The 14,013-nt window shown below is 42.6% G+C and overlaps 1 protein-coding gene across 3 annotated transcripts in view; it reads left to right on the top strand.

The window, feature by feature from the left end:
* Window positions 1-8,273, top strand: part of LOC138284364 (uncharacterized) — a 228,662-nt gene extending 220,389 nt beyond the window's left edge. For all 3 annotated transcript variants that reach the window (XM_069223057.1, XM_069223058.1, XM_069223059.1), the window contains one exon: window positions 5,315-8,273. In XM_069223057.1, coding sequence (XP_069079158.1) covers window positions 5,315-7,011 — 1,697 coding nt within the window. In that variant the 3' untranslated portion in view covers window positions 7,012-8,273. The remainder of the gene's footprint in view (window positions 1-5,314) is intronic.
* Window positions 8,274-14,013: the final 5,740 nt, after the last annotated feature.

The following is a 14,013-nucleotide window of genomic DNA, read 5'->3' on the forward strand; positions in this document are numbered from 1 at the left end:
ATTGGTATGTCTGCCTTCCCACCTTTAGGTATGCAGAAAGATTGCACAAGGCTCTTGACACCACTGTCATTACGGTTCCCTACTGGAAGCAAGAAAAAAGCGCCCCTTTGCCTCCAGGCTCAGTATTAAAAGGCACATGTGGTTGCGCCAGTTGCATCTTCTCACCCTTGGGAACTAGTGCCACTGCTCCTGCGGCCCTTAATACAGCTATGCCCCTACCTAGGCGTCAGTACCTCTCTATTATGGTCCACTCCTCTTTCACTCTCCCCTATCCACGTCCTCTCCCTCTCGCTCATCCTTTTATGCGGCTTTCTTTTTTTTTCTTTTTCTTCTCTTCTCCTTATTCCCCTTTAACATCTGCACTTTTCCTTTCTGTTTGTCTCCCGTACCTTCCCCCCCCTCCACTGTCCTAGCTCTATACCCTACTCTTTGCTCTGGGAAACATCCTTTATTACGACTTTTTTTCCCCGAAAGTCGTGGTTAACGAAAGCGCAACAACGCTTTTTTTAACCACAACTCCGTTTTTTTGTGCCTTAACTACATATGTTCTGTACAACGATCATGCGTGGTTAAGGTACAAAGAAGGGAGTTGGTGAAGGTAAGTGGTGGGTTTAGGTTTTGGGGAGGGGGTGGGGGGTCAGGGGGTTTTAGGTTTTGGGTGGTGGGGGCGTTTTTGGTTTTGGGGAGTGGGGGGTCAGGGGGTTTTAGGTTTTAGGGTGGGGTTGGGGGGTGGGGCGTTTTTGGTTTTAGGGAGTGGGTGGGGGTCAGGGGGTTTTAGGTTTTGGGGTGGGGCGTTTTTGGTTCTGGGGAGTGGGTGGGGGGTCAGAGGGTTTTAGGTTTTGGGGTAGGGTTGGGGGGGGTGGGGTGAGGGATGTAGGGTGAATGGTGCCTATTGCTAATGATTTTATCAGGAATGCCTTTACAACTAAATATCGTTGTTAAGGCATTCGTGGTAAAATCATTAGTAGTAGCAACGAGGTCGGTGTTTCGACCTCGTTGTTAAGGCAGTAGTTGTTTTTGAAGTCGTTGTTTTGTCGTACGATCTTTGCTCTCCTCATCCTCTCTTTAATCTCTAACTTCTTTAACTCATGCCTCTTTCACAACTATGTGGTACCTTCACTGCTCCGTCTCCATCTGTCTTTCTTAGCACCAACATACTTATTACTGCCTACTTATCTTTTTCCTCTGTTCATCTCCTTTTGCTCATCTTACTTCGCTCAAATCTATATATTCCACTCTTTCCCTCTTTGATTTTGTTTGCTTATCTTCTCATCTCTTGTTCATCATCCAACTGTCTGTCTCACCTCTACATCTTGTTTTATTTTCTCTCGCGACTGTCGTCTCTTCTGCCCTCTGTTTCTGTCTACACCCAAATCTTACATGTCCCTCGCTCTTTCTCTTCTATATCTCATCCCTCCCTCTCATCTCTTTACATTATTTTTGTCCGTCCTGTCGTTTCTCTATTTCCTTTCCAGTTCCCTTGCATACAGGTTCTGGTACTTTACATGGGTAAGGACCTGGGCTTACAAGGAAAACACTCCTCCAATGAAAAAAGTGCATTTATGCGCAGATAACTTCCTTCTCTATATGTCCAGATTTCTTGCTGCGTCCCACACCACAAATGTTGGAGGGATTTGCTAGGCTTTTAAGGATGGTCATCATTTGGCAGATATGCTTTCTAAGAGGAATGCCCTTAATTTTTGTTGCATGTTCTCTTCCGACAGAATCAGCCTTAAATAACTAGGTCCACATATCTCTAAAGATCATGATACCTTCTGTCTTCTGAAAACACACCCTCTCTATGCAGTTTAGGGAATTACATCTAATATTTATTTGCCAATATAGGGACTATCCTACTTTTCAATTATGTTTGCCTTTTCAGGTTCCTTTCTGTTTTCCCGAATATCCTTTTTATTATATAAGAGGTCTTCAGGATAGCAAAATACCTCATTAGGAAGCTATACTTGATCATGGCTGAAACAACATGGGCTAAATGTTTTGTAAACAAGCTGGAATCCTCAGTAAATGATCCGTGACACCGTCAAGGATTTTCATGATTGAAAGTTTCGAGTATGTCAGTAGGTGACTGACTGACTCTCCTTTCTTCCATTTCCTCATCTTCATTTCTTCTCCCACACCTTGGTCATTTCTGTTTTTTCTCCCCCTAATACAAAACTATAAGATGGTCTCCAATGAATTTCTATTTTATTTTCAGATCAGACAAAAATTCAGATCTGCAGTATCCATAATTTTCAGTAAAATAATAAATACACTTCAATAGAACATTCTGCATTATGAATCAATAACTCAGTGCTACATGTGTCCAAAGGATAAGAGGTTGAATAGAACGTATGTGATCAGGAGCTGTGAACAGGGTTTTGTCAGGCCTTGGTGAAAGAATTAGCCTAATATGTGTACTTACAATCTCTTGGATGTGTTCCTGATGTTTGATTAAATATGATAGGCAGTCTATGAAGAAACAATGAGGCTGGAATGTTTAATTGACAGACATTGTGTCGAGTATAACTAAAGCATCTTAGTATCCACAACCCATTTACCCCAAAATAGACTAAAGTAAGTGGCTTCACAGTCAAGGACCATGTGCAGGTTTCTAAGCATCATTGTTACCCAGCAAGTCTGGCTTGTGGTTCCCCCAATGCTTCTATATGTTGATGACCGAGAACTCCATTAAATCCCCTAATCAGTGGTTTGTAAAGAATAGCAGGCAGTTGAACTTAATGCGATGGCAGATGTTTTTCTCATCTCTTTCCATCAAGGTGCTCATCACCCTGATATTTCTCAGGTTGTTATGTTTTAACAATATCTTACCCTGATTACTCACCAGATTTATGTTACTGAACATCACATGGCAATGCTTCAAGACAACGATTTTGGTGAGGGCCAGGATCACAGATATATAATATTGCCCTCGGCTTTAGTGTGTCCTCAAGATCTTTAGCAAAGGACGTGTCGTAGGCAGATGTTAGGTCCAGCAATACCAGGAGGCAGAGGCCCTCTTCATCTGTGCTCAGGAGGGGTTTGGAAGGTGTGATTCACAATGATATGAAACCAGATTGGTAGTTCTAAGTGGGTAAATTGACAGTTTGATCACTACGTCTGTAGTTCGAGTTTCATCACCCTCTTGCTTTCACCCTACTCTATATGCTTTTTCTATTGAAATGTTGAATTCAGAGGATTCTTGAAGAATGGTCTTGAAAGGGTCTGTAACCCAGGCTGATTCATTCTTCTGTTTCTTCTATCTGGCTCCTAATGTGTATATTGCTTCTACCGGACTGGTTCTTGAGAGCATCACGTTTTGCCATCAGCAATTTGGTTTAGGATTGCAGGGGCAGGATGAGGTGGTCAGTAGGTGGCCTGCCTCTGCGGTTGTTCGCAGTTTCATATGCTGTTGATTCAAGTCTTTAGTCTAGCACCTGCAGCTCCCTTTAAATCTCTGCCATGTCCTCACTGAGCTCTGCGCTCAGTTTCAGTAAACTGAGCGAGAGTGATTTTTTATTTTCTTGGTCTGCCTTCAGTTCTGCCAAGAATCCCTTAAGGTCGTCCTTGGTGAGTGCACCAGTTAATTGTGCCACCACGTTGTCACTGTCCCCAGAAGGTATACTCCAACATGTTCCTGAGTGAAAGTATGTGCCTATTTATTGTCAAAGGGGTTTTCATTGGCCCTCGGGAATAGGTTGAGTTGTGGAGCTTCACGCTAGGGGTATGCATGTGATACCTCGGCTCCAGATGTCCCACTGCCTTCACTTGTGGATGTCTCCTCTGTTATTTCTGCAGGGCCTAGCCAGTAAGTGGTTAGCTGGGTGAGGCCGTACCACAGGTATAGCCTTTCATTAATGGCTCCTGCATTCACATCCAGTGGAACTGTTACTGCCGCTTGCCTGACAACTCCCATGAGGCTCGCAATTATTTTCCCTGTAGCTCAGCGTGCCAGCCAATTTGTCATTTGTGTCCCTAACATCAACACAGTATGAGTAATATGTTCTGTACGTAATTGAAAGCTATTTCAGGGGCACAGTTCCGGTCTCTCACAGGTGTCTGTTGGTTAAATCGCTGTCATGTTCTGGGCCCCACTGTTCATTTAGCATCTGCGTGTCCTTTCAGCGCGTCTCTGCTGTCCATACAGTATATGGGCCAGATTTACAAGGCCCTAGCACCTACTTGCTCTACCCTAGCGTTTTTTTTTTTTTACGCTAATTTGGCTCAAGGAAGCACTTTTCACTGCGCCACATTATGCCTTTATCAGGCATATTGTGAGCAAAGAGGGCGTTCCGGCGTTCAAAGGCCCGTGAAAATGGCACAGTGAAATCTACAAGATTGTAAATATGGCGCACACATGGTGCTGTTAGGTGGGGTAGGGGCAATGCAAGAGAACCGGCGCATCAGCACTGATAACGCCAGTTTCTTGTAAATATTCCCCTAAATTCTTTATGCACTCGGCCATCTCTGGGACCCTGTAAGCTGAATCTGCTATTTGAGAGGCAGGCAGGGGTCTCTCCGACACTACTTGCTTACTTGATCCACTGAGGAGAGCCCCTCTGAGGCCTCCAGTCAATGCATCGCAGGCACCACTGGTGCTCTTCCTTCCAGAGGAAAGCCTCCAGACGCAAACCTTGTGCCTCTGACTAATGCATAGGTCTTTGTTTCAGTGCTGGGGCAGTTCAGTCAGCTCCTCTCCAATCTCTAGCGTTCCTTGCCATCTCCTAATAATGGATGGTGCTCAATACGGGTGAAGCCCAAGCCGAATGGTGGTCATACTTGGAGTTGGGGAGCAAAGCAAAGGGAGTTCAGGCACATCTTGCCTCCATCATGGGGCAGTGATCCTGAAATGTACTTTGTATTCACCTTTCTTACATGAAACTGATGAGTAATTGGCCTCAATCTGTGTTATTAGAGAACGGTATATGAACTAGGAGAGAGGCTCTTCAGCTATGTAACTATTGTACAAATACGGCAATTCAGCATAGTAATGCCAACTATATTTGGATGGCATGCAAACAGAGCAAGAACATAGTTTACTTAAATATGACAGACTTATACATTTACACCAACCATGGATAATCTGCTGCTGGGTGCAGATTACTTAATGATTGTAATGAGTTCTTTTTTTAATTGTCTTGTGAACTGTTTTAATAAATGTTTAATATCATGATTGTTTTTTTAAAATTATACAACTGTTGGGTTTAATTTCTTTGAGAGTGAACTAAAATAAATTGTATACACATATTGGTAATAATGGCAAATGCAAGATTACAGAATTAGTTAACCTTTATTTTTTATTTCATCTCCATCATAGCAAAACCAGAAGAATTCCCCCAAAAAGAATTGGGCCAAGAAATCCCCATAAGTCTCCTCCCCATGAAGCCCATCACTGCAGGTCCTGATCAGAAAACAGATATTGAAAAGAATGAAAAATGGGAAAATATTAAGCAGTTGCCTGGAGATGAAAGTCCCATTAGTCAAAATGAAAGTGATTGTTATAAAGCTCCATTGGAGAAGGCCAGTGTATATCCAGCCCACCAGAATGGTCCCTCCACGCCTGCAACAAGACATGTGGATAATCCCGCCATCACAATTTTCCCTTTAGCATCTGTGCAAGGCCAAGTACTGTCCCAAGACGAGCACCTGTCTACCTTAGAAAATACCCCAAACCAGCCACTAAAGACACAGATAGAGGTATATACAATGGATAATGGGTCTATCATGAAAGAACACAAGGTTGAAACCAAACCTGAAAACGCAGGATTGTTTTTAGAGCAAAGCCAGAAAACTTTACAAAGGGGCACTAGTGAGAACTATGAGGAAAACGATCACTCTTCGTTGACAACGGGTTTGCCTTCACGTGAACCTAACCTGTCACCCTTCCAGGATAATTCTACCCATACTCAACTGGTCACTTCCCAGTTGCAGCAGTTTCATGAGGGGCATTCAGTTGAAGTGAAATTGGAGAGCATTGGTGGTAAAGACCCCAAATCCAATGTTCACGACGATATCAATGATGCCGCATTGGAGCCCCTTCCACAAATTGAGGTACAGGCTGATTTATCTTTGTCATCGGCGCAAGTGAAAAATCTGGAATTCCCCTCTGTTGCTACTAATTGTGCCCTGCAGAATATAGGATCTGGCACAACCACTGATGTATGTACACCATCTGTGAGGTGCACGCCTTCTGATCACCTGCCTGGACTATCAAGTACAGATGCCTTTTCATCACCACATCACACCTTTTCTCCTAAGCATCGCCATCCCTCAATGGACCGAACTGCTTCATGCCTCCCTCTTCCTGGTCAAGAGGGCAGAAGACGTCCATCTAACGTTTCACAATATGATAACTTGTCCGAATTGGAAAGCAAACATGATCCTTGCTGTGATACGAAACTCAGTGCTGTTGAACCACAGTTGGAAAGGACTATTCAGAAGTCCTCATCTCTGTGTGAACTCTTGGATCTAGAGGATTCCCAAGGCCGGAGCACAGAACTTCCAAGGTTTAACTTAATGCCCTGTCTTCAAAGACCTTCTGGCAGTGTACCACTTCTAAGTGTACTTGAACAAAACACCTCTGAGTGGACCAGCAGTTTCTGCACCCGTCCTGTGTCTACGCCACAATTACAGGATCAGCCCAGCTCCTACAAAATAATAAAGACAACCACTCCTTTACAAGTTGCACATGCAACAGGACAAGTTTGTGTGAACGCAAAACAGATGGCCAGGCCTCTGCAGGAATGTCTGCCCTCTGTGCTTTCGCCCACAGATAAAGGAGACCCAGCACTTGCTTCTGCATTGAAACAAAATAGCCTTTTACACACCAGCAAAAAAGACGAAAAGTCATTGTCATCTCGCAAAGGTCCACTACCACCTCCCCCGCCTCCTCCGCAAAGCTCAAAGCCAAAATTAACTCTGGTACACCCTTCAATCCCCAAAGCGTGCTCCTATAACAAGTTGAATTCCACTAATACTTCCTTGACAGAAATGTCTAAATCAGTACAGTTTTAATGTGTTTGGGAAAGATAGACCGAATGTGTGAGTTGTGATGGATTAGTGATGATATTTCAGTCGAAGCCACTGCAGACTCCATGGTTTATTGTGGGCAGTAAGGCAGTCTTAGAACGTTGCTGGTGTCTGTCAGCGCCTCTGGGTGAGAGCTCAGTTGCATTTCTTTTTTAGGGAAAACAAATCACAAAGTGCTTTCACTTTCATTATGAGATGGAATTACTTTATGGAGCGGACAACGGAAAGTTTAATTAGGTTAGGTGGATTTTGGACAATTCCTTCTACCAGTAATTATAGCTAGTGGTCTGGAAGACAGAACTCTGTTCCGGTTTCTTAGTTTTCTTTCTCACAATGAGAAATTGTTACCTGTTGATGACATTATAAATGTTTAGCCTATGACAATTTGTTTTACTTCCTTTTAAATAATGGGTTGGAACAATGTGTGCGGTACAAACATAAAATCGCGTTCCTTTATTTTGAGTTTACATGTTATACTGCACTTGTTTGCCATTGTGAAATGAAGGATGCAATGGTTAGAAAATCCCTTATCTAGGTAACCAGTAAAATGCCATCGTGAATAGATATGGAACTATGCAATATTCAGAAAACTGACTTTCAATAATTTGACTTGGACATATGGTATATAGAAGTGTATCTCACTAAAACTGTTGACGTACATAACTTTTAATTTGGGGTCTTGGAGTGAATAGGGGAAGAGGTGCAGTCGCTGTGGTCACATTTGTACTTTGGACATAATAATGCTTTACCAAAGATAATATGCTGGCTCCCGCATTTGGTATTGTGGCGTTAATCTGCTCCCTGTCAACTGTGCAATAATTCAAAATGTCCGACATCACAAGGCTTCTGAATTTTTCAGTTCCTTTGCATACTGTTTATATGTTTATGATAATTATTTTTATACTTCGGTTTTCACTGTGTATTGATAACTGTTTTTTTTTTTTATTTGAAGGCTGGCCAAGATTTAACCTGTTTTTAATTATTTATTTTTCAAGAGTTCCATCCCCTCAAACACTTTCACCATGCCAGATTTTGTTTCATTTTTTATTTCGTTATTGATATAACAAAGTTGTTGATATATGAAAATCCTTAACGTTTGCTGAATGTACCAGCCATTGATGTCTTCAACGTGCTAAGAAAAGTACACAATTGGTATTATTTTTATTGCACTGTGATGTCGCTCTGCGTTTCGACAGTATTCATTTTTGTAAGTATGGTCCACACAATTTAAAAGGAATACAAAAGTTGGGCTGTCTTTTTCCGTTTGTGCAGACTCCACTTCAGTCAAAATGTAGTACAAGATGCTTTCCACACATCAAGGGCACACATTTTTATCTTCCGTTGCTGAAAATGCTGGAGATGCCACTAAAACGTTGCATGCAGAAACGTTCCTCACAAACAAGCTTGTTTCATTTTGCACTAGGAAACATCCGTAGTATTCAGTCAAGTATGAACTTGTGAAGTGCGTAAAAAAGGACAAGGCAATTTATACCCCTCTTCTGATAGAAAAACTGCTGTTCTTGACAATGCAAGTGTTTACTCCCTAAGTCTTCATGAGATTACCTGATTTCTTTGACAGCCCCTCTTCACCTACTAATATCAACGTTATTCATATCCCATACTTAAAGAAATATTTTTTTATGTGTGAACAAGAGCGTCCTAGGGCTCGGTGACAGCAAACTGCAATTTAGGCTTAGAAGGACTAGTGAGTAAGAACTTGTTTGCATCTTTTGCTGCTGTCGATCACATGCTCTGTACGCTCCTACCATTGTTGTGGGCTCGGACATTTCAAGTTGTTTTGCCTTCTAAGGAGGAGTTACGATTTCGGGGTGAGTTGTGATACCTCTCCTGAAGCCAAGAGAGTACCAAGTCACTGACTTCATCTCAGATAGTTATTTCCGCCATTATATTCGGACGAGGTTCCACAACTTGGTACCAAAAGACAAACCCCACCCTAGAAAACCAGAGCACTTATATATACAAGGTATTCAACGTTAATAGAACTAGGGTCGCCACCTTTCACATTGAAAAATACCCACCATTTGCTGTTTTAATAGTCTGCAAACGCCCAGACAGGATACGAAACAGTCCTTTAAAAAAAATCGTATGTATTAATTTGTAATATTACTTTTCTGCCTTAATTTTTTTAAAATTATTAGTCAAGGATAATTAACACAGTTCTAGGACACATTTAAAAGTGCTTTATATTTATATTTGCTGTTTGAAGTATGTACAGATAAGGGCTAAAAAATACCAGTTTAAGGTGATTGGCATTTGTACTGGTCAAAACGTTAAAGTAGTGGTAGTGCTGGTAGAAAATCAGGCAGATGGCAACCCTAAGTAGAACACATCGAGGAACCATTGCTATCTGCACCATGGTGAAACTGGCTTTTTTTTTTTACAAGCCTGGTGCCAGGAGGTTGGAGCAGCTGTTGAAGTGTCTGGACGTCGACGTCTGTATCGGTGCCGTCAGTGACAGGTGGTGCGTGGTGGAGGTGTGCGCCGGGATACTCCGGAACATGTGAGGCGTAGGGTGTGGGGGAGTGGAGCTGGCCGTGCGGTTCTGCCCACCCTCGACCCTCTTTTCGAGGCCCTTACTCCCGGCTGATTTGGAGCTGCCTAGCACCTAGTGAGCAGAGGTGCGGAGACGCGGCGAGTTGCGCTGGTCTCCCGGGGCCAAAGAACACAGAGAGGTCTGGAAAGCGGTCAGCTGGTGAACAGTGATAAAGCTCCGAGGGGCCAGTGGTCCTGCAATGCCTCTTGGGAAAAGACTGAGGATCAAAGAAAACGTCCAGAAAAGTGCATAAAAGCCCTGGGGGGTGGACATGGCGGCACCTGTGGTTTGATCCTCCCGCATTTTCATACCATCTACGATCAATGATTACCAGGGAGGAAGGAAGGTGAGGAGAAGGAGGGGGTGAGGAAAACTGCCCCGTATACCTGCGGGTTATCACTGATCGACACTGTTAGAACCTGTACAGCTCTCAACCTCAGCCCTCAGTCCTGGACCTGGTGCTTGCCCCCGCACCTGCCTGTGCAAGTGCTTATAGCTGTGGTACCCAGTAGTTCAGTAGCAGCAGCGGAGAGAGGTGAATAACCCTGCCAGTTGTCTAAAGGGAAGTTGGGGTGCAGTTAAGGATGACGACTAGACTCTTCCGAAGGAGCAGGACTTTTCTCAATCAAGCATGTAAAAAGACTAAGTCAAATCCTTTAAGAAACAGGGGCATCCCTCACCTGTATATAAAAAGTATAAATTCCATTCTGCCTTTCGTTCAAAAGGAGCCACCTGACGAATTAGCTTTTAATGACTGCACTGATTTAGCAGCTTGTTGTGCTATCATTGGGGCGGAGGCTGTTTTTTACCCCTGCAATGGGGGTTCCGGAGACCCAAATGCTCCCAGAAAATCGAATGCCTTTTACAGCGAATGTAGAAGCTATTGCGGACATTGGAGTTGGAGCAGAGGATTTCACTCTTCCTGAAATTGACTTGAACTGCGTATATGGAACAAGGAACTCTTCAGATAGTCACCCAAAGACCCTTCCGGTTAGTAACCTCTGACTCAGCACCCCTGGTCTAAGGCTGTTTAGTAGTACGCCTTCCGATCATTCTCTTTCCCCACAAATAACTTCCTTGACGCCAGATCTTATGTCCTCTCCGAATCTACCGAGTGGCCCTCCAGATCAAAATGTAATTTTCTCTGAGTCCTTTAAATGTCTTGAAAGAATTTTATCTTCAATGTTGGCTCTTCTAGAAAAATCAATTATAATTTCTGATCATACTCAAGACTTATTATCTATATTGAAAACCTTGTTAGATCAAAAGGTCCTTAAACCAGGCTATGATGGGAAATCCGGTAGGGCCACCAAGGTTTCTCTCTTAAAGTCGGGATGTCAAGACTCTCAACCATTTCTGAGCTCATCAGTCCCCAGTGCCCTTGTGATTTCCCCTTTTTCTGCTTTCCCTCTCTGATCGGGGTATGCAGGTGGGAAAGCCACTAATCCGTTGGAATTTTTTTAATGCACAGGATCCTTCTACGCAAGAGTGTTTTTTATTCCCTAGAAAATCTTCTCTCCAGTCCATCCCCTACGAGCAATGTGGTCCATATTGATCTTGAACCTGCTATGCCAAAAAATTAATTAAGTCATCCAGTGGCTCCCTTTGCCATCTTTTTGCCTAAAGTATATCCTGACTCATCGACAGCAGAGCATAAGGGGATTTTGGCTGTAAAATCTTCAAAAAGAAAAGAATTTAGGGAAAAAAGGAAAATAAGATAGAGGAAAAAAAAGGAGAATCTCAAAAAAAGAACCCAAGAAGGGTTAAGTTTGAGGACAAGAGCCATAACAGAATCTCCTCCCAGCAGGAAGATCACAAATTGGTACTGAGGATGGAGAGACCTAAGGTGGTGAGATCGGCTGGACGTCCAATCTCACGGGGAAGAGCTGCTGGAAGTGCACCAGACTTTCTCTCCTGGCTCTGAGTCTGTTACTGGTCTCAAATCCACATGATATCTCGATCTGTAATGTGAATGCTAATGTGGTAGCAGCAAACTATACTCAGATCTTTATAAAGGTGGGGAAGCATACAGTACAGAGGAAGTCTTTCAAGGCTATATAGAGACCCCCGAATGTTTAGTTTTCTGCTTTATTTGACTCAAATTTAATCTTAAATCATTCTATATTAATTTCTTGCCGCACAGGTATTGAGTTAAAATTTATTGACAGTTGTGATATTTCTCAGATTTATCTCAAACAGAATATAGGAATGATAAAGACAAAAGTCTGGTTCTTCCCTAAAACTGTTTTAAACCTGATTTTAGATGATCGTGAGCAGTTACAGTGTCGAGTTATAGATGTGGTTCCAATATGGGGTAAGGCAGGCCTCCCCTTAATTGGCAACAGCCCCACCCCGCCTTATGTGCGAATGATTCCAACCTTAATTAAAGGCCCATCTATAATGCTTCCCCCTTAGAAAACGTAAAAGTTTGTTTCCCACGGTGAAAGAGTGGTGAAGATTATGGAGGATGTCCCCTCACGTCTTACAGGTCCCAAAAAAGGTAAATTGGAGTTGGTTGGCAGGGGCTTTAAGTCGTACTCTAAATTGCACTCAGGCAAAGGGAACGCCCTCACAACCTTGTTACTAACTAGAGTCTCTCCATGGTCTCCTGGAATGCTGCAGGATTAGGGAACCATTCTGAAAAATTAGATCTTATTTGTTCTCTTTGAGCGGATTTAATTTACATTCAGGAGACATGGAGCGTAGCAGATTCCTGGTATTTGGTCTTAAGTATAAAGGCACAGCCCTCAAAGAAAGGACATGCAAAAGGGGTATTGCTATGCTATTAAGCAACAAATATAAATCGGAATATGTTAGTCTACCCGTCTCCTCTCACTATCTGAAAAAGATTAGAGTTCATCTAATATTGGAGAGTGGCAAAAAAACTCCCTTGCTAATAGTTAATGTGTATATTCCCCCAGATAAGGAATTTGATAGTCTTATTGCACATGCTTAATCAGATTTCTGGAATGTGCTCTAATCCACATGAAAGTGTAGATGAGCTACTGATAATGGGGGATTTAAACTGAAATATCAAATTGAGCCCTTTCCATTTTTGGGGACTCAGAGAGGGAAACAGCCTTAAATATTCCACCCATTTCCCCCTCACTCCCCCCTCCATACCTCCCACCCCATAATCTGGTCGGATAAAAGGGGCCACACCTTATTGGAAGGTTTGAGGGACCTGGGTTGCACCATCCGAAATAGGCATTTTCACTCTGACTATCAAGCAGCTTTTACACATAAATCCCCACAGAGCAGCTCTATTATTGATTACATGTTGGCCTCTTACGATATTGCCTAATCAGTGGAGGATATGTTAGTTAAGGATACATCCTTTAGTGATCATAACATTTTATTCTTTTGTTAAAAATGCAGTTTTCATCCATAGATTCTTGGAATCCTGTGGGCAAGGTCATTAGCTTCTGTGGGAAAACAGGTAGAATTCTTTGGACCCCGCCAAAATGTCTTCTGTAAAATAATAATTTTTAAAAAAGGCACTCGAATGCTTAGTGAGAGATGTTGATGAATGGAAGGTGGATCCTCTGAATGGGTTACATAATCAATACATTTGGAGAAACCAAAGTGTCTCGTATCAATGTTGTAAGCCTCCACAAAAGAAAGTAAGGCAATCCATTCTATTGTTAAATAGAAAAATTAATAAATTGGTAAGGAGACAGTATGAATGGGAAATTAGGGATAGGAGTAGGAGAATATCCATATTAAAAAGAAGAGCGCATGTGAAGCTAGGTATCAGAAGGGAAGAGGCGGAGCAGATGTGGATAGCATTGAAGGAAGCAGCTAAGACAAAAAATTCCCATACATTTTGGGCTATTATCTCCAAAGGCAGTGGAAGGTATAAATCGTCCTGGGTTCCCCCAATAGCCAAGGCTGATTGGTAGAACTACATAATTTCCCTTTATGCAGTAAATGGGGAGGAAGAGCCATGGGAAATGGATTGGAGCATAAATAATAGAACTGAAGTGGACTGCTGGGGTCCCCCCTCTGTGACTGAGATTGAGGGATTTAATAAGTCAATGAGGAATTCCGGAGCAGTGGGCCCTGATGAGGTCCCGATGTCCTTAATTAAACAAGAACCTTTGCTCTGGGCAAAAATACTCCACCTGGTCTTTTGTGCCAGTTATCTAAAAAGTAGAGTTCCTGACTCCTGGACGGGGAGTGTCATAGTCCCATTATATAAAAAGGAAGATAGATTGCTGCCTAAAAAGTATCGGCAAATTGCACTACTGGATGCAACTGGAAAGATATTCACGAAAAGTATTCTAATGCATTTAACCTCTTGGGTCGAGGAAAATGAGATACTTAGCCTGGCACAAACAGGTTTCAGAAAAGAACATAGTACTCTGGATAATATCTTATTGATGCTTATTATAAATTAAAAATAGGTTCACATCGGGGGGCAGTATATGCTG

Source organism: Pleurodeles waltl, chromosome 3_1, assembly GCF_031143425.1.
Source record: "Pleurodeles waltl isolate 20211129_DDA chromosome 3_1, aPleWal1.hap1.20221129, whole genome shotgun sequence".
In the NCBI taxonomy this organism is placed as follows: Eukaryota; Metazoa; Chordata; class Amphibia; order Caudata; family Salamandridae; genus Pleurodeles; species Pleurodeles waltl.